At 38.2% G+C, this 25,263-nt stretch overlaps 1 protein-coding gene across 2 annotated transcripts in view; it reads right to left on the bottom strand.

Moving 5' to 3' along the window:
- Window positions 1-13,343, bottom strand: part of cadm1b (cell adhesion molecule 1b) — a gene marked incomplete at its 5' end in the record, with an annotated part of 144,899 nt that extends 131,556 nt beyond the window's left edge. Inside the window, one exon of one of the 2 annotated variants that reach the window (XM_080025294.1) lies at window positions 13,260-13,343. In XM_080025294.1, coding sequence (XP_079881420.1) covers window positions 13,260-13,335 — 76 coding nt within the window. The remainder of the gene's footprint in view (window positions 1-13,259) is intronic. The other variant, XM_080025293.1, reaches the window with a different exon arrangement.
- Window positions 13,344-25,263: the final 11,920 nt, after the last annotated feature.

Here is a 25,263-nt window from a genome sequence, read left to right as displayed (position 1 = left end):
CTGCTGCTGCATGCAAGATACTAAGATAAAAAAATAAATCTTTAATAACACCATACGAATATCAATTAGACACAAAGCTGTACATTTTGAATAATTACAAAAGCAGTGTTAGAAACAACTCAACGTGTAAATAAATAGGAGTGGAGGTGAAAGGTAGGTGTTGAAAATTGAAAAAAGTTGAGTATGAGAATTAGATAATTGTCAACGGAATTCCAATCCTTGTTGCAAGCAATTTCTGACTGTTACTCATTTTTTGACATGACATGATCATTAGCAAAAGCATTGCAATGTTAATTTCTTGATCGGACGTTTGCCAATCACTATGAACATTCGTTACTAAAAGCCAAAACTCTCTGCAGCTGACACACCATACATTGTCTACTGTATTGTATTGCTGGAAACAGACAGCAGTATTAGAAAAGAGAAAAGAATCTGCTACGTGATTTCATGGCATCTATATCAATAGATATCTTGATTGTTTTTTGTTCCCTGGGTGAAAACTTTCAACGGCTTCTCGCCTGATATCTGCCGCTTCACCAAAAAGCGAGGCTGCTTTCTGACGATTCAAATAATCCCAGCCCTTCTCCTCAAAGGGAACATTTTGATGGATTAAGCGATGTCAACCTTCGCCACACTGAACACATTTGAATAAATGTAGATTTGAGATTCACTGAAAGATGAGGCCAACGTGTCAAAGTGATACACAACTGCATGCAAATGCTCTGCACTCGTAAGCTGAAGCTTTTTTAAAAAAAAATAAAAAGGTGGGATGGAATTTTACAAACTTTCCAATGCACCAAATCTAAATAGTTTTTCCTGTTAATTTAATTTATTCAGGTTGCTGTCTCCCCACATTCTGAATGGTGTGGTCGTATTGCACTGACAGGCAGTAATGAAGTTAATAGTGATTCATCTGCCCTCTGAGATTCTATTGTGTGGACTGTCTTCATTTCACCCAAAGTTTCCATTTGACATCATATCATTAGAGAATTCAATGAAAATAATTTTAAATGCGAAGAGGTTCTGTTAAATTGGCCCGAACGTACATTATGAATAGACAGAGGGAATAAAACAGCAATTTGTGCACACAGTGAGAAACAATCAGCACAAAAACCTTGAGAGATATGACATTTGGGTACAAAGTGACAAAATGAAATTGTGTACGACAACACCATTACACAAGTACACCACATGACAACCCTTAAGTCTACTGATATTTCAACCAGAATAATCCACATTGTGCAGGTCCGGCCTATTTATTCATGCACCAATCGCAATTCAGTCAGGGCTTGGAAAATCAGCTTTTGCTTCAACACCGCCTTTGTCACACACATACTACACTATCTCCCTGCCCGTTCAAGCAAAACTTTATGCTAAGTAAATCATTTACATCTCCCAAGCAGCCTATCTACATTTTCCAATAAAGCCCTAAATTGATGGATGTCATCTTAGAGCTCACAGGCAATAACTCCTGCTGCTTTCGAAATAACAATATGTTACGATTTTATAAGGTCTAGACATGCTATTCTTTTTAATGACATCCCTAGGCCAATGCTGTTTACATTTATTGATATCTGTTTTTAGACTAGAGCCGCTTTGTCTTCCTCAGGAGGCTTCGTACAGAGCTAAATTTGACTTAAGCTGACAAAACAGAATTTTTCATTTGGTGAGTTTAGACCGACAAGTTATTCTGTAAAAACATTTTGCTCATGTAATTTACCTGAGATGCATTATTTTATAACATGGTATACTATGATATACGATAGGATACTATATGATACAAATGCATACGATGCTATACGATATATGCTATACTATAACATTCATTCATCAAACGGTGGCAAATATGATAACAACTCAAATATAAGATGTGTGTACCACACATGAAGTGAATACAAATAAACAATCATTTTATATCTATTTAATTATTCAAGTTAGATATTGAAAGGCCAGGGGTCATCATGCTTTCTGCAAGTCATGTTACACAAATGAGTCCCTAACAACATTGTAAACACTGAATAATAATAAACCTACAAAATTATTTATAGGGTCAGGGTTAGTTATTTAGCTATCAAGTTTTTCTTTCCATATTTACTTTAAATTATTATTGAGGATAATTTTTTTTTAGATTTGGTTCAATTAACATGCAGCTCAGTCCCTGTAGACAAACTGGGAATGAAACTTTATGGCTGCATAAACTGATGATTCCAGTAATTATCCTGTTTAACAACTCTCAAATAATGATCCTGTTTTATGATTCACTGCGCCTGGAGAAATAAGAGTGAATAAGTTGTGGTCTGTCCCATGTGCCACCTGAAAATAGAGCCCTCTGGACATCTTAAAAGGAAATGGCAGTGACATACCTTTACGTGCAGCTACACTTTGCTTCCATAAAAAGGGACTGACAACTCTCACCTGAGAGGCGGCTCTTTAATGTGAACAGCACTGAAGCTCAATCATCATATATGATGATTCATACACAACATGAAGGACGGTCCCAACAAACAAAAGTACAGCACTGAGCTGCTGTGTCCATACATTTACTGAATTCTCCCTTGACCTCATAATTGTTGCTGTAACATTGAGGCACATTAAAAGCAACAAGTCTGGAAGATAAAGGTGCAAACAGTGGCTCTAAACAGTAGCTCTGTGCTAATGAGTGCTGGCATGTGTTCTGCCTCGGAGCAAAGTAGGAAAAACCAATTGAAACACTTTTAGAGAGAGGGCACACACTTTGCAATGACCAATTAAATTTATGTGAGCATCACAGGCTGTCGAAACCAAATGAGGCCTGTTTGCAGCAAAAGAGCGTGAAAGTACCTCTATGTGAGCAATGGACTTTTGTTGTTCCTTCAGCTTGAGTGCACACCGAAGTATGGATTTCTGCTGTCTACAGACAAAGATCTGCTGCTGCTCAAGAGCTGTCACTACAACTGCTATTGTAACCGAGTGTTGGCTGAAGTGCCACTGTTTAGTCATTGTTGATCAGATTTCCCATTGCTTGCACCCATATTATGCTTATTAGTTTGTCATGTAAATGCTGCTGTATTGTGTACCATTAATATACGGAGAAAAAAAAATTTGTTAGCAAGTACTGCAAATTCCAACTAGCTAGATAAAGGCTCATCATACTTTAGCCATGATCGGATGTTAGTGTTTAATTAAGATGAATGTGGAGTAGGCATTTGTCTTTGCACTTATTGTGTCGGTTTGTCAATATGAGTGATTAAATCCAAAATGATAAGTGGGTTTTTAAATATCGATTAAAAAAGGAAGATGGTTTGTCGGAAATGGCAGGACGTGAGGAGTGTCAAAATGGATGTCGCATCCCACAATAAGCCACAAAACTTCAGAGAAGATTCACAAAGCAGCATCCAAAATAGTTCACTTTAGAGTATATTTATGTGTATGCAAATGTGACTGCTCTCCTGTTTTCTCCCCCCAGAATTTGTACACTGGTGGAACAAAGAACAAGGGACAGATGAAAGAATTAACTCTGAGTGAAAATCTGACAAGTGAAATCGGCTTATCTTGACAAATGAATAGCATTAATGAAGGTTTTGCCACTGAGATCCATCTCCAGTGAGTACTTCTTGCAGTGCAGAACTATTTTCAACAATATAAGTTGTACAACACTTTTTTAATAGGAGCGTTATAAAGGACTGCAAAGGGGAAGAGCCAAAACAAAACAAAACCAACAGCAAATGATAATGAAAAGAAAAACACTGTTTCTCCATTAAGGCTTAAAGCTTATTAAGGGAGACTCAACAATCTTCAACACCCCTATTAGACCCCAGAGGGAAAACAGAAAAAAGTGGAGAGAGAAAAAAAATATATCAATTCCTGCATAACTGAAGAAGAAAGTAAGGCTAAATAGAAATGATTGCTTAAATGAAAAAGAAGATGATGTTAGGAGATGACAAAAAAATTTAATTTCTCAGAATGTTTTCAGGGCTTTGGTTGTTTGTTTGTGAAACCCTTTTTTGTTTTTTTAAAGCATAGGCCTACTCAGAAATGAACTTGTAAACTTAGTCTCAATTCTCATTGATGCATCCTTTAATATTTGATATTTACTCTTTTTCTGGAGGACATATGTAAGATTATATACTGTGCCTCAAGTTCTGTATGATTGAAAGAAAATATGGACCAGGCCTTTGTCTACAAATATTCACAGCAGTAAATGTTAACAAATATACTGTATATATATGCTGTTTTGCATCAGGAGATACAGTAACATGAGATGCAAATCAAATTCATTCTACGTACTCATGTATATCCAGTTCCTGTGGTGTGTTTGCACTGGGAAGGTGTCAGTGTTTGTACTAAAATAATACTTGATTTTAAGGTTGATGATATTCTCCCGCAATGTCATTCTCAAAGGATAATGAAAACTAAAACTGCAGCAGGAAAACCTGAGAAAAACAAACTAGTACAAACCATTTTACTGTGTCCTTATTAAGTGTAATTTCCAGTGGCATTTTAAAGTTCAACGTCTGACAGCACACATATTATATTGTATCTTTTCCTGTTAGTATAAAACAGCTAATTATGTTGATCTCTTGTTTCTGAAAAAAGCAATATTCTATAAAAATGAGCATAGAGTAATGTGTACATTTAGTGTTTAGAATGGAATGAAGAAATAATGCTTCTACAAATTGATAATACACGAATGAAGCAATTCATGTATCTACAAATGTGTCCATAACAACCGTGTGTCAGCTTTGATAGAAACATAATGATAGAGAGCGTGTGGTTGGTTGTCAGCGAATGTGGGTTACGATAAATCAAAGTACTCGCTTATGCACATCATTGATTTGATTTTGGAAAAAGAAAAAGCTGCTGTGTCGTATATAAGCTCAACATCTGAACCGCAGGGCAGCTGATCGTTTGGCAGCTCTACTTTCCTCGTTAGCTGCAGAAGGACTGCTCTCTGGGAGCCCATGGATCAAACCCATATTTCCTCTCAGATACATTTACCTGTCATCTTAGATGTAAACAATGTGACTTTGAGTTTCCCCTTTCCATTAGCTCTATTGCCTCCCATGTCTCTCCGCAGCACAATGACTCAAGTATGAGAAGTAATCAATAGGCTTCTGGTTTGGGTGAATGAGTCTTAGTGCTTGCTTTGCACAGTCTTGATCAGACTGACAATGACAGATTATAGTGCTGTGTGTGAGAGTAATTAAGATGGGTCTATTGTCATGCTGATAACTCAAGAGCATGATGCCCCACAAGGCAGGCAGCACCAACCTGTCAGACGACAGCTCTCTTCTGTATAAACAGCATAAAAATTATCCACCTTGAAAGGAAGCAACAACAACAACAACAAAAAAGGTCTGCATCGAATGTAAATTCTCTCACAATTATTTGGTTGCACAACTACAAAATTGGCAAGAAAAACATTTTACTGCCAAATTATCCCCCAAGCTATCCACATTAGGTGGTTCGATTTTGTAATCCCATCAGTCCAACAACAATCCTGTAATAAATATCAATTTACCTAACAGCTGCTGAGTGTCAGTGAGGCGTTGATTTAATGGAACAGTTCAACATTTTGGGAACAATTTCTTGCCAGTTAGCTTAGCTCAGTAAAGGAACCAGAAACTCCCTGGAGTCTCTAATGGTTGGTAACTTGTCCCAGACACCTTGGTTTTTGTGTATCTAAAGACGTAGCTAATCAATTAACAGTTAATGTGTTAATAATGAGCTTTTATGGTGCTGGAAGGACAAAAGCCTTTTTACCTTTGGACAGAGCCAGGTTAGCTATTCACCCATGTGTTCCAGTAACACAGACAGATATCAGATTGGTCTTCACCTAACTCTTGGCAAGTATGATGCACTAGGAACATGATCAAATTCCTCAAAATGTTGAACTATCAATGTTAGGTGATTATTTATGACACTGTAAGTGTTGTCATATTGGGCTAAGTAACTGTAATATATTTGTTTTTCATGTAAATAAATTAACTCAAAAAAAGTCAGTCCACAAACGTCCAAAGAAGCAGTAGAAATGAATCCATTTGGTCAAACAACAAAAAAATCAAATCAAAAGAAGGTGAGGATTTGCTGCTTTTCTCCGTTGAATGTCATTGTAAATGTAAATGTAATATGTTTGGGTTTTGAACAGTTGTACCTAGTACTAGTACGGTAGAATTATTACATTGAAATACATTGTATGGGACTTGCAATTAGTCTGGGCTTTTAGTGTATTTAATGTTGTTTGTTTAATAGTAGGTTGTTCTTTCCAGCTGGCAACCTTGGGTGTACTATTCAAATAAAATTAAAGAAACGTTAGGATGCAATGGAGGCAATGCCCAAAAGAAATAACAGAAACTTGGAGGGACCGGGCCATTCTAATGTTGTCCCAAAGTCGAGCTGTATCCTGCTGTGTAAGGGAATAATATTGCATTCAGTGTGCATAGATGCATTGCCAAACAGCACTCCTACAAGGAGGGGAGGGACTGATTCCAGGATAGGCTGGTACCTGTCCTAATACATCACTGAGTATTCACAAGAATCTGGGAATTTTATCTCACAGTGAAGCACGGCATCAGCAGATCCCTTTCAATTAGCAAGGTAAGAGTTATTGATTAGAGTAGTGCATTGTTTCTTGTCCAAAGTAGCTGGTGCTTTAGATTTTGAAAGTGTTGCATAACTACCATCTGTGTGCTGCTGCTTACAGAGGGCTCTATGTACACAGCGGTTATTCAGTCAGGCTCAGATCTGCCCAAAGAAGCCCAGAAAGGAGACAGAGAGGTTCTGCTCCTCCACTGTTGACTAAGATGAAGGTTTTGCAACCGAGCTCTGCCAGCTAGAGAAAAGCTCTGTCTTGCATTCAGACTATCATAAAAGTGAATGGTCTGCCATTAAACCACAGTGGATATAGGACTGGGGGCACAGGTCGCCAACACCCAAACAGCTCTGCGACTCAATTCCTCTCAATTTGACCAACGAAAAGAAACTGCATAATAACAAGCCACACACTGCAGCAGTAGCCGCTGTCTAGAGCACAGGAACCTTTATCATTCCAATTCAAGCAGTGGATTAGTGAGAGCTCGATACCTGAATGTATTGATTAGAGATCCAGTCTTTGTTCTCAGAAAGAGCCCTTTCTTCTCCATTGATCAGCAGTTATTCAGTCTTGATGTTGTGGGTTTTGGTCTGACTCACCCACTCTCAAGGTTATCTTTTTGTTTAATTGATCTTTAGCTGTGACAGGAAAATCTCTTAAAAATGTATCTATCCATCCATCAATCCGTATTTTTTCAGATGGCCCATTATATGTATGTTGTAGGAACAAGACAACAGTAAGTAAACGAGAAGATCAATCTGTATTGTCATCAGTAAGAAATATGTTTTCCTCTTTCTGGGTTGTAATTGTGGATCCCTAACAGTGTAATTTTGAATGTTGTAATGCTCTGATGACATATATTATCTAATATTTGTGCAAATTCGATCATTGGTGTCACAGATATTGCATATGACACATGGATGAGTGAACAATTATTATAATGTAGAGTGCCCCATTGGAATGATCAGTCTAATTTTTGATAATGTGAGATGCATCCCATAACTTCAAAAATGTGAAAAAAAAATTTACATGGACCTGTTTCGAACAACCAGTTCAATTTTAAACATGCCATTATTGAGTTATAAAGAGCTACATTTTACCTTAGGAACATCGTTGAGTTTGCTCTTGTCGGTATTTCAAGCAAGGTTAGGCTTTTGTGAGCATGCTAACATTTCTTAATTATTACTAAAACCAATGTCAAGCTGAGGCTGATGGGAATGTGATTTCATATGTAGTTTTTTTCTGGTATTTGGTGATTTATAAAAAGCATTACCCGATGATATGAATGACTTGCTAGGAGAAGAGTTAACAAATCACCAAAGTTACTTCAATTCATCCTGAGAGGAACATGAATGTATGTACTGAATAGCCTTGCATCCATCCAAAAGACTAGTACAAAGACTCTGCAGCAGTGACAGCAGATAGTGACTTCAGCATTTAACAGCAGATGGATTCTCCCTTCAGTCCCTGTGCAACTTTATTTCAAAATGGTTTGGCAATACAGTGCACTGTAGTAAAATAAAGGGAAGGTTTAAAGGTACCAGAACTTGAACATCTTCCAGCCTTATTAAAAACACAATTACTGGCATCTGTGATACTGTATGTGAGAGACAAATGAATGGCCAGGCTGAACAATATCTGCCATATATCTTCCCAAACATTACCGCAGGAAACACAATGAAGTTAAAGGAGAGGATCGCTTTTAGCCATTGGTTTCTCATATGTTAAAAGTTTGAATTATTGTATGGTGCAGGATACGTAGGTTATCCACACACTGGGATTCTTCATTTAGAAAGTGCTGGGCTTTGACTGCTCCGCAGCCCTAATGGTTGTTTGTAATTGCTCCTTCACCCATACTAATGTGGACTCTCTGCCCTTTTCCAAACAAAAACATTGCATTATCTTTTCTTTTCCTTTTTTTACATTGGGGACCTGATTGTCACTGTCTACGCATTGCAGCCAATAGAGTGAGCTCTCTCAGATCAAGGGAACAGAGAGAACAATGTCATATTCATAAGCGGAGACATAGGCTCTCCTCCTCATTACCACAGCACAGTCATGAATGAGAGCTTCAGTCCCCACAGTCATGAAAGGACCTGTCATCCGTCTGTTTCTGCTAATTGACTGTTTACTACATTTCAACACGGACGGACAGAGAGACAGACAGAGTTTTGATTGTCCTCAGTTTGTCACCGCAGTACAAATCCCTCACAAAGAAATGTCACAAGTTTTTTCATGTTATTTTATATTTACTACTACATGAATCAAAGAGATAGTATGTCTACAGAAGCACACTTAGATATGGTATTTACCTAAAGGTCCCACTGTGATTGATTGTGTTTTTTCAGAAACTGAAAAGAATATTAAGTCAAGGATAAATCGATATTTTTAATCTTTTTTGCAGAAATACTTCCATAACCAAGTTTACTTGTGTAGTGCTACCTCTGACCATGAAGGACAACACCAAACCATAGCGAAATCTGCCTATTCACTTCGAGATGCGAGGACCCTCTGATCTCAGATCCGTTTTTATAAGCGATTGAGAATAGTGTGAAGTTTGACCATGGGTGTACATTCATTCACACACTGCCATGCTCAAACAAGGCAGCGGAAATTTGAATACATTCGATTTCAAGGCGAGACCTTGTGCCTTCACACACAGCACTGAAAGCACTGAGAAGAAAAGCACACAGCCTGGAGGTGGGATGTCCTCTGCCCACGTCTTACTTTGTTACATCTCCACTCCTGTGGCTAAATTCCCTACACATGCATCAGCTGCCAAACCTCAATGGGCCCCTCCCTTTTCGACGGTATGATTAGCTGCCACCCCATAAAGTAGTGCCATGCATTATCTAGCAATTAGAGTGAGGCTTATTAAGCAGAGTTTAATGTAAATTTAATGAGCAATAAATTCAATTTCTTTAAATAGCAGAGTTTATTATTCTTACAAATGATGTACTGCGGGGGATCTCAATGTACAGGCGATGAAATACGCCAAAAAGCAGGCAGATGTCAATGGGCCATTAAGTGCAGTATTAAATGTATCCTGAAACATGGTGCAGTACTGCTGTAAGTGGCATTTATTACAGATAGTATAAAGTAGACCACTGCAGTTTGCTCCAGAGATAGCACTGATGTGTTGAAACAATTACTCATTTAATATATAAGTCAATCTCAGGTTAAAAATGCCAAATATTATCTTTGTTTTATCGTGTGTCATGGTAAGCTGTTAAATTTTGACTGTTGATGAGAGGAACGGGCCATTTATAGGCAGAATAACTTAAGCACACAAAACCATTGTTGGGCTACTTAAAATAATACCACATTTCTATAGATTTAATTACCCAAAACCATATAAAGAAAGTAAATTTATCCTACCTACAGTATCTACCTTACAAATACTGTAATATAAAATAATCCAGTGACATATTATACTGTATAATCATATACCACTCTTATTTTGAAAAGAGGTTAAGTTTCCATACTTTCAGGGTTCCATTTTCTTTTTATATCAAATTCAAGGACTTTCTAGGCGCCATTCCCACCAATTCAAGGACCTCAATAAGGCATAATTTGAGACACAGATAAAAATAAATTACTGTCACAACTCTGAAGATTTGTATAATGAGAAATAGCAGTTTTACAGAAAACTCGCAGACAACAATTAAAAAAGAGACCGACTTCAATGTGAGACCACTTCTTAATTCTGCTGTAATACGGTGATGGCAGACTACATGGGCTCATGCCTGCTCTAACACAGCACAGGAAAAAGATATGTTGTAATTTACCCGGTATAGTTAAAGGTTCGCTTAACGTTATTTTTGACGCTTTCTTGCTGCTTTTCAACTTGCCTCGTTCAACTTCAATCACTCATGCAGCACACGTGGCTGTCGCGCTTTCTCGAGGCAGGTGGTGTGTGGAACAAGGAACAGACGGAGAGGAAACACACGTGCAGAAAGTATATTTACTAATATTGACCAACAAATTAAATCAAATGAACTGCAATTTCTAATCTAGCACAACATTTATCAAATCAAGCACCTTGAATAACCCATGTCTAATTATGGCTATTTCAACAATGTTCAAGGCATTACAAAAAATGTCGGCTCAAATTCTTAACAAACTGTTACAAGAATTTCCACACTGTTTAAGAATATTTTGTGTTTTTTTTTAAATAAAAGACTATAACTTGTCATTTCAGTATTTGTTATAGTATTGTATTGCAATTTATAGGCTATTTCTTCACTTCTACAATGGCCGCTTCTTCCAATTACCTTATCTATAGCACATGCACAACAGTAGTATGCAGAAAGGTAAAGAGGTACTTTTTGTGGGCCCCAATGTGCACCTGACAACAGACAAAGCACAGGGAGATCAACACACACACAAACACACACACACACACACACACACACACACACACACAGACTGTAGGCAAACACAAATTGAAGGCAATGCAGCATACCGCTAGCAGATTTCAGAAGTGTCGGTTTTCAAAGCCAAACCCCACCAAGAGCAGCATCTTCAATTAATCGGGTCACGTGCCAAACATGGCGACCCGAGAGCCAGTAACAACAACTGTACGTTTCCCTTTGTTTTCTCTGAGATGCTGTCCTTCAGCGGCGCTTTGAGGCTTCATGACAGCTCTCATTGATCCCCTTCACCATCGCTCAGCCCTGACGAATGACTTTAAGCCAGCAATAAATGGGATTATGCAACCTTCTGAAATTCGACCATCTGATACGTTACAACAGGCCGAGCCCCAGGAGAGGAACACTGCTACACACATTTGTTTCATAACAGGATGCTCAGCCGAGGCAGCAGCAGCTCTCTAAATTGATCAGACCCTCCATATACTGGGAGAACAACATCAGCTGTCTCTCTCCCTCCCTGTCTTTTTCCCTTAATCAACCCCATTTCCTTGGTTTCTTTATGATAACACGAACACTGATATTGTGTCACCCAGCGTCTAGTTAGTGGGATTGTGTCCCTCTGGCCGGATACAGTGACAAGGTTCAAATCTGATTCTGGATTATTAACAAGGAAAAATTGGAGGCTGTCAAAAAGCAGACTGTCAGCACTTCACAAAGCAGGAGCTTGGGGCCTTTCTGGCTCCTAGCAGCTGGCACAAAGACAATGGAACAAATGAAAAACCTGAGGTCGGATCACGGTGTCCGGCTTGGGGGATTTCACCCGAAACCGAGACGCTGCATCAAGATTCCTGATGCTGCAACCCTCGGTTATATTGAGCTCAAAGTTCCTGCCAATTCATGATGCATAATTCTATTTGACTGAGAGGTTAATTAACTTAATGTCTTAAATAGGTGCGAGACAATTCTGTAAATGTCATTCTACAGCCATTCAACACCAACCATAACAACTGTTAAAATCCAGCCTTGTATGCAGTACTGTATAATGTTTATATAAAAAAAATCCTTTAACTAGTAACCTCATTTTGGGAGCATGTTGTCAATCTAAAGTCACACAAACACACACACACTCACACATACAGACACACTGGTTAAAAGAGACAGAGGCTTTGATGAGTTTATGCAGACCTGTTGATGGTTTATTCAGATACCGCTATTGCAGCCACTTATGGAAATAGGTGAAACAGAAATTTAACCACCAAGAAGTCACTAAAGTATAGCCTAGTCTTCAAGTGCCTTCGCAACTGTTGCTTTCCATTTTAACATAAATTTTTGACAACACAACAACATGTTCATCCTACCACTTGGAGGCTGCTGCAAACTGACATTTTAATCGCTTCACGTGCGTCAGTATTGTTAGCAATACGTTTTCCAGGAAGACAAAAAAAAAGCCCTGACGCATGCAACTCTGATGCAACAGCGGTGGAATAACTGGGGGAACGATCGTACCGGGGACTGCAATAGTCGTTCACGTTTAGACGCACGGTTGCACGCCGTAAAGCCCCAACAACGACATGGCAGATTTACATATCCAGCCTCGCTGACAGCAGAAGTGAAGACTGCGGACTGGAACACACACACACACACACACACACTGGCACCCGAGGCTGCAGTTGTGCGTCCATAGGACACTGCGAGACTAGAACTGCAATGCGTGTTTTTTTCTCCAAAGCGCACCTGAAGCGCAGACTTGAGATATTTGAAGATGATGGGATGAGTTGGGACTATGAAGGTTTATGCGGTATAACTAAAGGATACAAGTGCATCCGAGCCGTGTTCTCCCATATGGCCGGGAGAGCCGCTCTCATTCGGGGATAAAAAGAGCCACGTTTCAGTGAGCAACTTGCCCTGGGTCTAGTTACTGTAGCGTATTTCCCTCGATTCTCACTGGTGATAGGCTACTTTCTTTCCGCCGATGCAATTGTGCAGCACTAACATTACTTTTTACAGCAGTCATGTGTAGCCCATTGCAGTAACAACTCAGGACAACACCCTATCAGTTAGCGCTACAATTACGAGATAAGTAGGCAAACAGAGCCGGGGAAACAGCGACAATGTAGAGTCGACAGAGGCGGTATCGGAGCAATAGAAAGTGATGCTGAGATTTGAGGGAAAGCTTGTGTGCATCAGGCGCGCAAACGCACCACAACTTCAGCCCCGGTACTCCGCTGGCTTTTAGCTGTATAAAAGGTAGCCTAGTAAATCTGCACCACAGACACGCACACACACGCACACTCAAATACCCCAAAACAACTAACCTTTCGGAAGAAACGCCGCTGAAATCACGAAAATTGAGAAAGAAATAGCGAGAGATCCGCTCCCCGTGATCGCCATGTTGGACACCTGCTTGAGACTGGCGGCGCTAAATCACCTAGAGAAGGCCATGGGATGAAAATGTAGACACATGAGAGGCGGAGGGAGGGCTCAAGCAGGGAGCCTGCTATCATATTGGCCTGCATTATGTTGCAATGACATTTCAGCCTATAAAATAGTATAGAAATATTACATTTGATGCATTGGGAGAATAAAAAAAATAAAACAATTTTAACAATGTCAATTTTGATTGCCACTGAACACCAAAAACTCACTGTAATTCCCAATGGGAATATAATATCACAGTGATACCTTGGGAAGCATAAAGTATAACGGAGTCACCATAAACTCACCTCCGAGAACCACTTTATGGGGATATTATAGTGATTTCCTTTTATGGTTATAGTCTGTTAGTTCATGTGAGTGAGACCATCCTATACTCAATGACTGCACATTGGTTTTTACAGCTGAACACGAACCAAGTCACAGATAAAATGGCATTTACTTTTATGTTTATTATCATACAGGTGTCATGACACAAGCAAGCTGCTGTTTGTGAACAGAGTTTTCATTATTCTAGCAGTTTGAAGGCTGCATATAAAGAAATAATATGTCTATTTAAGACTTCCTATCAACAAAACTGAAGTCAAACTGTGACATGGTCAAATAGAAATGTATCAACTGAGGCTTTATTGCTCTGAAAAAATAGCAAGAAAGTGTGATATTGTCGCAAGATATGGACATAGGTGTGCAAAAGGGACAGGAATGTTGGTGGTCGACCAATTTCAAATCTGATTCATTAAAGGCATAGTCAGTGAAGTTTGGTGAAACTCTGGTACTCTGGCCAATGTTGTTCAATGCCTACACAAACAGCGCCCCCTTCTCTTTGAATGTTGTATTACATTTTATAATTGCTGCTGACACTATAAGGTGCTGAAGAAGTGACATGCTCCTCGAAATTGGTATATTAACAAGAAAGGAATCACATCAGAATTTCACAATTTCAAATCGCACTGCTTGGATGGAGGTGAAATGCCGGGGAGTATTAATAAGTGTGACCGACTGAACTCCCTCTGTGTGTGATTTTTTGTATCTGGTAATGTTACAACTCACCCCAACTTATTCTCACCTGAAACAGTGCATTCGGAATATCTTACGGGAATCACAGAGCCACAGAGGACCGTGCACGACGACGTTGAATCTCATTTCCCCTTTTCATTGTGTCAAAACTGCACAAAGGCTGTTAATTGCACAATCTATTCTCTGAGACTGCGTGTCAGTCCTCATTCCATGGATGAGTAGATAGCATTTAGAGCTTCACTCTAATGCTGCAGCCGTCCCTATCACTACAGATTGAATTCCACACATCAAATTTATTTCAGATGTTATTATCGGTGGCAGCTTGCCAGTTCTGCCTGCCACTCACACAATGTCTCCACAAGGTGTTTTCTCCTCACAGCACTGGCCAAGCTGCTCTATTTTGCAACAGCGTAGCAATTGTGGGTATCACTCTGCACAGGAGATGTGCTCAATAAGTCATATTTTCACATTTTATATTTCAGTTTCTCCACATTTGTACGTTTTTTTTCTTTTATTTGTTTTTGTTATAATCTGAGTTACAGTATACGTCTAGTTCATTCTAGGTCTCCTGCAGCCATGATATCCAGCTCTACCAACTTTTTTTTGTGTTTTCACATTCTGGTGATTCACCCCACTATAATGCATGGCATTTCCTTTGCTCATGAGAATAGATGGGGTTCCTGGGTCTCTCTGAGAAGAGAAGCCCAGCGTATCAGTATCCTCCAGCGGGATGAATAATGGATGTGAAAGGATCAGATGACTGATCTGCTTCATCTAGATCCTATGTAGTAAAGTCACAGATTACCTGTATGTGTGTGTGTGTGTGGTGATTGCGCATGGTCAATCTGCGTATACAAAGGTGAATTCAGCGATTCTGGAGAATGCTTGGTGTCCAAATCACTTTGTCAAAATTTGTGAAAATCTCTTCACGATCTGCTACCTAGCCATACTTTGTGCACTGAAAAAAGATAATCCAGTGTTGTCCAAAAAGTGATTTTGACAACAAGCATTCTTCAAAATTGCTGACTCCACCTTTAAGTGGGGAATGGCCATGCACCTTGCAAACGGTAACTTTTTTTTTTTCGTCTTGCAAGATCTAACATTTGAGCTAGTCACACACTGAATACTGCCAGTGCCTTTTAATAGGGCAGCCGTCAGCATTATTCTATTTAAATTAGTGGGGAAACTGGTAATAAGAGATTTTCACCCAGGCCCTCTTTCTCAGTTAATGTTTGATTAGAAATGCAATGGTTTTAAATTAAGATTTCTTTTCCCCCTCGGTATGAAATCAATCAAATTAACGGAAATTGAATTATTTGAGATGGTAATCTATTTAAGCAAACCATTCACCATGAAAATGTTTTCCTCCTGTTGTGAACGGAAGATTAATTGAATCAGACCCTTGTAAGTGACCCCCAATGGCTGAGTAAGAACAAGGCTTGTTGAAATGAAATGTAGATCTTTTCATGCTTAGACCACGCACGTGTGCAGGCAAGGGCTATGTCAAATTCAATTATACCTCACTTAAAACATATTAAGATTCACATATGTATGATTTGTAACACAGGATGGAACCAAGGCCACAATAATGAACTGTAATCATGTATGCAGAAATGTGTGTTTTCCAGCCTCTGCCCAATCCATACATCCATACTTCTTTTTTACTTATTTTAGCACAACAGAATTCCTAAAGTCCAATACTGCACCCTCCACCCTCCCAAAGCAAATTATCACAGGAAATGATATTCCAAATATAACACCACAGGTCATCAATTCTTTATGCCTCTGAGGGATAAAACATGTGCACTCAATTGGCTTCCTGCCTCTTTTTTGTCGGACTTACACACAGACTTGCTTGTAAATCACATTTAGTATTTTTTTAATAAAAGAAACCCTACATTTGTTAAAGGTTTATGCCAAAGACAGTTTGAATGTTTTCTAATAATTGAATGATTAAGTTACATTGAGTTGATGGTTTGAAATGAATAAGATGGATGTCAGTGTTTTCAATATGTTTTCCTGCTTACAAAAAAGGTATTTTAAATTGATGTAATGGTCATTGATTTGCTTTATTTGAGTTCTATTTACTTTTTCCTTGTGCATTTTTGTCTGTAACTATGTGTTCTTATTATACCGATGCCTGTCTTGACCAGATTACCCTTGAAAAAGATAGTTTTTATCTCAATGGGTTTCTCCTGGTTAAATAAATGTTTAAATAAATCTAATAATATTAAATAAATAAACAGCCATTAAAGAGTATTTTGTGGTGAGCAAACAGACCTGCACATGTAGGCTACTGAGTGTATTGTGTGTATCTTTCCATTAGAAGAAAATGGTTTTTCAAATCACAAAAATATGTAAATGGCATACAGTAATGATCTCCAAATATTCCCCCTCCCCAAACAGAAAACACGTAAATCCTTAATTGTTAGACACATGCTGTAGTCACAGGCAATTTTGCATCCCACCAAACCCACAGACATTAAGCAGGTGATTGTAATAACTCATGAGTCACATGGTACCATACTGCGGCTTAATGGTAATACATTTGTCAGGGTATGTTGCATGTCAACTTGGCTGAATGGGCCCGAGTGGCCTTTTTTCTCTCAATATGTGTGTAAGAGAAATATTGTTTCAAACCTCCCATGTTTCTAAAGTTGGAACTTTGAAACTCTCAGACTGTCACTCAGCATATTTTGACCACGTCAAACCTTTTCAGACTTTGAAAGGATAATGACCAACTCCACTTTTTTTTATCTGCTTTTAGTGGTCCAGGCCTATTTAATACAACATATACTTAGGGCATCGTTTCTGTCTGGTACCACACAGCCCGTATATATGCAGTGCTCGACAACAGGACCAACAGGTCATGTTGCAAAGCATTTAAAATAAATATGAATAAAGTAAATTATAGGCAATATTGTTACCATGTGTTTTTTTTTCAATTAATCTGGTCAATTTTGGTCAAATTGCACTTTTTTTTATCTGCTTTTAGTGGTCCAGGCCTATTTAATACAACATATACTTAGGGCATCGTTTCTGTCTGGTACCACACAGCCCGTATATATGCAGTGCTCGACAACAGGACCAACAGGTCATGTTGCAAAGCATTTAAAATAAATATGAATAAAGTAAATTATAGGCAATATTGTTATTGCTTATTCAATACTTCTTGCTAAATGTAGTATTTCAACCCCTTAAATATTACTCTAAGCTAAACACCTTTTTCCTTATCATTCCTTCTAGTTGCAGAGTTCACTGGTGCTAGGCTAGTGCAAGTCAACAGTTCTTGCTAGCCTGCTAATAAAAAAGTCTTACAAACTCCACAGTACACCCGAGGCAAATCAGTTATAACACCAGACTATCGATGTAAATGTCTGTGTTTATAGAATAATGTTAGAAATAAAACCAACCTTGCATGGCATTGCATTTTGAGGGACTTGCTGTGTCTCAACAGAATCATTTTACTAGGACTGATATTACCTAGGTTACTGGCTCTATAATAATTATATAATATGATAGTTTGTTTACGCAGATACAGTGCACAAAGGAATTTTATTAGCCTATTCAATAAACAAGATATGGCCACGTTAGGAGGACATACCGATGTGTCTGCTTTTGAAGACGATTAGGATTAATTTGTTGTATCCAAGGAACCGTACCTGAACAAGCCGGAATACACTGATGAAGAACTGAGAGAGACGGATGCTCAAAGGGCAGAAAGAGAAAGAGCGTCTGTAGAGACAGCCCCCGCTGGAGCTGCAGTAGAGATCCGGGACAGAACAACGGGAGACTGGTAGTGCCAGTGCAGAAAATGTATACAGATGCCGACAGAGGACGAATGTTTTTGATGCAGGGAGTGGGACAACTAACCGGAGCAAAGTAAAATTCCGCTTCTGCTGAGAAACTAGTCCCTCAAAATGCGATGTTTCATGCAATGCGAGGTTAGTTTTATTTCTAATATTATTCTATCAACTCAGACATTTACATCGTTAGTCTGGCATTATAATTGATTTGTGTGGGGTGAACTGTGGAGTGGTTAAGATTGTTTTATTAGCAGGCTAGCAACAACCGTTGACTTGTGCTAAGCAAACTCTGCAACTAGAAGGACTGAATGAAATTTGTTTAAAACTGTCTCCAATGATAAATAACACACAGGCTAACTTGGAAATGAAGTCCTATGTCCAAAATTCCAAACTACCCCTTTAAGCTGATTATTTCAACTTTTTTATCCATAAGTTTCAACTTCTTAGCTTGATACTAATTTTCGCTGAAAATCTCAACTGATTGAAATGTCAAAATAACTCTGCTGCTATCTTTGACTGCACATACCCCCTGTGGAACAAGTGGGCCCAAAATCACGACGTGTATAGCCTGGTAATCAACTTTAGGTTGGATTCCAGACCTTTAACTGATTATTTATGCCTGTGAATACAGATTGAATATACAAAGATTACATCATGATTATTGGGTAGCAGAGACACACATATAATCACAAGAAAGAACCCCCTCAACAGGGCTAATGAGATGTTATACAACAATTACCAAAAAAGGTGTTCTGTAGTCTGCTGGAAAACAATGTGTACAAAAGGCAGCAGAATAAAGTTCTATGTTTATGTGTTGGCATAACAACCATGAATGTGTGGCTAGTAATTTACATGACTTATTAGCACAGCTGGAATGCTTGGCTGAAAAATATCTACATATAGTAGATTTAGCGGTATTATGCAGGGCCGGGATCATTAGCATCAAACTGACCATGACAACCTCTGCTGGGAGCCAAATGGGTGGCTGCTGTTAATGACAAAACGCTGTGCATATATAAGATTGTGAGTGATATCAATTGAATACCCTTAATAACATTATTTAATTACACACATATACAGTCATATGAAAAAGTTTGGGAACCCCTCTCAGCCGGCATTATAATTGACTCTGATTTCACAAAAAAAATATAAAAGTGGTATGTCTTCAATTTACCAGGAACAGCTAAGTACTGGGATGTTTTCCAAACAAAGATTTTTTGAAAAGCAGTATTTGGTTGTATGAAATAAAATAAAATGTGAAAAACTGGCTGTGCAAAAATATAGGAACCCTTGTGGTTTTGTTGATTTTAATGCCTGTAACAGCATGTAAAACTGATGACTTTAAACACAAAGTTGGTTGGATTATGTTGTTAAGCCTTGAACCTCATAGAAATGTCTGTTTAATCATGAGAAAATGTATTTTAGGTGCCTAAATGCAAGTTGCACTTCTCTTTGACTCTCTGCTGAAGTGAGACAGAATGGGATCATCAAAACAGCTCCCAAAAGATCTGAAAAACAAAGATTGTTCATTGTCATGGTTTAGTGGAAGGCTGCAAGAAGCTTTCCCAAAGGTTTCAATTGTCAATTTCGACTGTAGGGAACGTTGTCAGGAAATGGAAGGACACAGGCATAGTGGCAGTTAAACCCAGGCATGGCAGACCAAGAAAAAAACAGGAGCGGCATAGGTGGAGGATTGTGAGAATGGTTGCACACAACCCACAGATCACCTCCAAAGACCTGCAAGAACATCTGGCTGCAGATTGTGTATCTGTACATCGTTCAACAATTCAGCGCAATTTGCACCAAAACATCTGCTTTTTATAAAGACCAAATAACTTAATTTTTGTCTCATCAGTCCAAAGCATTTTCTTCCAATATGAATCTGGCTTGTCTAAATGAGCTTTTGCATACTCCATGCAACTGTGTCTGTGGCGTGGGCGCAGAAAGGGCTTCCTTCTCATCACCCGGCCATACAGATATTTTGGTGCAAATTGCACTGATTTGTTGAACCATGTACAGATACACGATCTGCAGCCAGATGTTCTTGCAGGTCTTTGGAGGTGATCTTTGGGTTGTGTGCAACCATTCTCACAATCCGCCGCATATGCCGCTCTTGTACTTTTCTTGGTCTGCTAGACCTGGGTTTAACTGCAACTGTGCCTGTGTCCTTCCATTCCCTGACAACGTTCCTTACAGTAGAAATTGACAATTGAAACCTTTGGGAAAGCTTCTTGTAGCCTTCCCCTAAACCATGACAATGAATAATCTTTGTTTTTAAGATCTTTTGGGAGCTGTTTTGATGATCCCATTCTGTCTCACTTCTGCAGAGAGTCAAAGAGAAGTAGAACTTGCATTTAGGCACCTAAAATACCTTTTATCATGATTAAACAGACCTTTATATGAGGTTCAAGGCTTAACAACATAATCCAACCAACTTTGTGTTTAAAGTCCTCAGTTTTACATGCTGTTACATGCATTAAAATCAGCAAGACCACAAAGGTTCCCATATTTTTGCACAGCCAGTTTTTCACATTTTATTTAATTTCATAAAACTAAATACTGCTTTTCAAAAAATCTTTGTTTGGAAAACATCCCAGTACTTAGCTGTTCCTGGTAAATTAAAGACATACCACTTTTATCTTTTTTGTGTGAAAGCAGAGTCAATTATAATGCCGGCTGAGAGGGGTTCCCAAACTTTTTCATATGACTGTATATACATGCATGGGACACAGTAAGTCCTGCAAATAGCATTGAAGTGCATATAATTGGTTTCCAGAATGACTGCTTAAGCAGACAACATTTCATTCTAGGCAATTCTGAATGTACCTACAGTACAGTATATATTCAAGCTCATGTCAGCAGCAGGCACACAGAGGACAATTTAAAAATCCCAGAGGTGTTGTTAAGGAAATCTGACCCAAGGTTTAAGAACAGGAAGCAGTCTGACTTTTGATCTTACTAATAATATGCATTTTTTTCACTATTGAAAAAATATGGCAACATATTTCCAATAACACTGCAACATACACGACAAAGACCAATTGAGCCAGAATCCAACCTAAGAAAATCCAATAAAAATCCTTTAACCTTGACAGTGCATGTAGTAATCATTTATAACCCCATTGGATACGCAAATTAGTCTCTAAGACTATGCCTTCACAGATCAAAATAATTTAATTTTTCAATTACTGACATCAAAGAAACAATAAAATGGCTTTGGAGCATTCAATTTCTTCTAAAAACCTCAAATGTTTTGAAAAACAGGGAAAGGTTAATATCGTTCAACCTGTTTTATAGAAATTGGTTTACTAGACAACAGGAGTAAAACCTCCTGGTGAGTCAATTTGAAACAGTAATTCAGATTATATTACAGCTTTAATGGAACTCTAAGATCCAGCATGCCTGGAGTAAAAGACAGACGTGACTAAGCTTTCGCACTCACTTGCACTTTGACAAGATGTGATTACCAATCTCTGTATGCTCTTTAAAGACAAAACGTTTTATGGATTAGAGTTAAAATGAAACCTTGTTGTTTCATATGTTCTTTATGTTTTTTACATTATGCTGATAGGCCTTGTAAAAAGCAGGAGTATGAGTAATTATTCCAGCTTTAATGTGATGCTTTAATTAGATAATTAGTGGCCTGTAAACTGTTAAGTGGGCTTTATAGTGTCCTAATTTCTATGTAAATGTCCATTGTTATGATAATACTACACGACAATGTCTTGTGCTGTCTCTGTTTTGCTGAGCAGGGAGCCAGTTACAGGCTCTATTGTACTTGACATGTTGTTGAAATAGTAATGTACATCTTTTATTTTAGATAATTAGTTGTTGTTGTTTAAACTTGTATTTTATTGAACATTGGCAATACAATGTGACTATTTTATACATTCTGACAAACAGACAGCTAAAGGATTTACTGTGATATAACTACACACTGTTTTTCAAAGCATTTAAGTACAGGACATTTTGTGAACACGCAGTCTGTTGATTTACCCTTCATTTTTAAAACCTAACCAGGGCGGCAATTTAGCTTTAACTACATGCCTTTAATTGCAAATTGTTCCATAGTTCAGTTTTAATAATTTATTCCATCCTGTAAGGCTAGGGGTGTTCACTTTTTAAATCAGTTCCTCTGTGTGGAGGAGGACACAGCTCATTGAGCAACAGTCTAGGCATTACCGATTAGTCTTACGCCTCTGTGTTCAAAACAAAATTCCCTTATTTAATAAATGAATAGTTGTAGAATGGTCTTTATGGAAACAGGTGTGAAAAGGAGTGTTTAACCAGGCTTAATTGGGTCTCATATTCTCTCTCTCTCTCTCTCTCTCTCTCTCTCTCTCTCTCTCTCTCTCTCTCTCTCTCTCTCTCTCTCTCTCTCTCTCTCTCTCTCTCTCTCTCTCTCTCTCTCTCTCTCTCTCTCTCTCTCTCATTTTGTTGCATTTACTAACGTAATTAAAAGTTTTTCAAGTTCTTGCAAATTCCAAATTACCAAAACTGCTTAGTGACAAACCTGTCCTTGCTTTCCTTCTACAGTTGAACTGCTGTAATATGCCAATTATCAGAACACAAGCAAAGCTTGTCTTACATAATATTGATATTATAAAGATATTCTTGTTGTGTTGCTATTCCCTTGATTAGACATGGATTTTATCTTAATCGGAGGAAGATCATACTGTACAATAAATAGGTATATACTTTTACCAAGAAACACAATTTTTATGTTGATAGAGTACCCATAACCTGTTTCTGTCGCTATCACACTGAGATATCATATTGATAGTTTGACTTTACCAGTAAATTGGTGTAAGCAAACCAATACTGAGGGACCTTAAATACATAAATAATGAGTTTATTCAGTATTAACTTTAATCTCTGCAGAGCACAGCCTACAGCTCCCTCTATGACTCAAACAACAGCTCAGGGACATTGTCATGCAAATGTACACACATTGTTTACAATACAGCAATTTTATCCTTTTTGCATGTTTATTATGAGTTTTAGTTTTTTTAATAATGTTTCTATTTTTGGGATTTGTGCAAAAGGGTGAGCAAAACAATGTATCTAGTTTCAGTCTGTTTACAGTACCTAATTTGAAGACAAGTTGGCGTATTTGGGATTCCTAAAAGGTAAATGTGTCACTAGAGGAATGATTTTAGTATATAAAAGCTATTGAACCTATTTGATTGCCCTTAATGGACAGGACAGAACTTTTTGTACATATTATCACTTTTTAAGGGCTCAAGATATGTGCCGCTACTTAAAATAAATAAGATCCTGATCTTGAAGATGCTCCAATCTACCCTGAGCAAAGACAGACACTGGGACTGCATGCCAAAACGTCTCATTGAATTTGGAAATGATTAACAAATTGTATGTCAAACTTTTCTTAAAAATAGAAATCAAACTTGCATTAGTTTATTTTTTAGCGGATTTTTTGTTAAGCTGTATGGGTGAAAGTCAAAAGCAACAAGAAAAGTGTGAACACAAAAGACTGAACAGGCAAAACTCCCTTGAGTTCCCAGATTTCTACCACAGACATCTGAGATACATGGTTTACATGCCACAAAGAAAAGTATAACTCAACTTTTGCATTTGTTTTCATGCTCAAAAGCCCAACACATACAGTACATCCTACCAATCAATATTTTTCAGACTGAAATATCCTTACTAGATGGCACTGCTGAGGTGTAATGGAAGCCCAGGTTGTTTTGATAGCAGCATTCAGCTTGTCTGTATTGTTGGTTTTGGTGTCTCTCATCCTCATCAAGCGAGTTTGCTGGCCAATTTAGCACAGTAATGCCATCGTCAGCAAACCAGTTAGTAGTAGTTTTGGCACTGTGAACAGGTGCCAAGTCCTGCTGAAAAAGGAAATCGACATCTCCATAGGGCTTGTGAGCAGACGGAAGTGCTCTATAATCTCCTGGTAGACGGCCGTGTCTATTTTGGACTTGATAAAACACAGTGGACCAACAGCAGCAGATGACATGGCACACCAAATCATAACTGACTGTGGAAACTTCACACTGAACTTCAAGTTACTTGGATTATGTGCCTCTACACTCTTTATGCACTCAGGTAAGATGCTTCTTACATGTATGAATGAAATTAACAATAATAATGAAGAAATTAAGCATAAATGAACATACTTTTCAAAAGGTTGACATTTCTGTATTTTAAATCCTTTTTTTGATTGGCTTTATGTATAATATTTTGAGATACTGGGTTTTTGATTTGCATGGGCTGGAATCATCTAAATTCAAACAAAAAAGAAATATTTTACTTCATGTGTAATGAATTTAAGACCTAAAAGTTTCACTTTCTGAATTTAGTTACAGAAAAGAATGAATTTTCCATTACATCTCTTTGGATGCACTACATACAATGTCTTTAGATATTGTTTATCCTCATTGTGTGTCCACACAAGTTGAAACACATTCTACGTAATGTGATGTGTTTTCAAATAAAAATCATGTTCATTCAGAGGGTACATGTTCAGCATCGGCTATTCAAGCTGCCTGTGTGAAACATGGTTCATGAGAATGAGGCCATTTAAATAAAAGACATTTTTTCCCGTGGACACTAAAGTAGCTCAAAGGGCTGTATCCACACATGAAAAGAGTGTTTAAGTGTAAGTGTAAAGCTCCACAGGGAGACTAAAAGGAAAAGTACACATAGGCAGAGCCCTGCAGTCTTGTGTGTCATTAGGAAATGTAGTGCACTGCAGAGAGCCAGGTGACACTTATGCAAAAAGGATCCACACCAGTAACCACCCCATACTAAGAGCAGTGAAATGTGTTGAATGAGTCAGTCCCCTTTGCTGTATTCCTGTTGGATTTATGTTTGAGGACAGAAAACAAAGAGCAGAGTAGCGTTGCTGTTGCCACTTTGACTGCCCTTCTTATTTATTTTCTGGCCCGCAAGAGGTTGCCTGCAGACCTAGAAAAAAACATTATCCATGAATAAAACAAATGCATTCAATATGTTTTACACATGCCTAAAAGGCTGGTTTATGAAGCTGCATGAGTGTCTCAGGATTGGCCTTACAACTTATGAGCCAATC

The sequence above is a fragment of the Ammodytes marinus genome (genome assembly GCF_949987685.1).
Source record: "Ammodytes marinus genome assembly, chromosome: 3".
NCBI lineage: Eukaryota > Metazoa > Chordata > Actinopteri > Uranoscopiformes > Ammodytidae > Ammodytes > Ammodytes marinus.
This window is presented reverse-complemented; position numbering and strand designations above follow the sequence as displayed.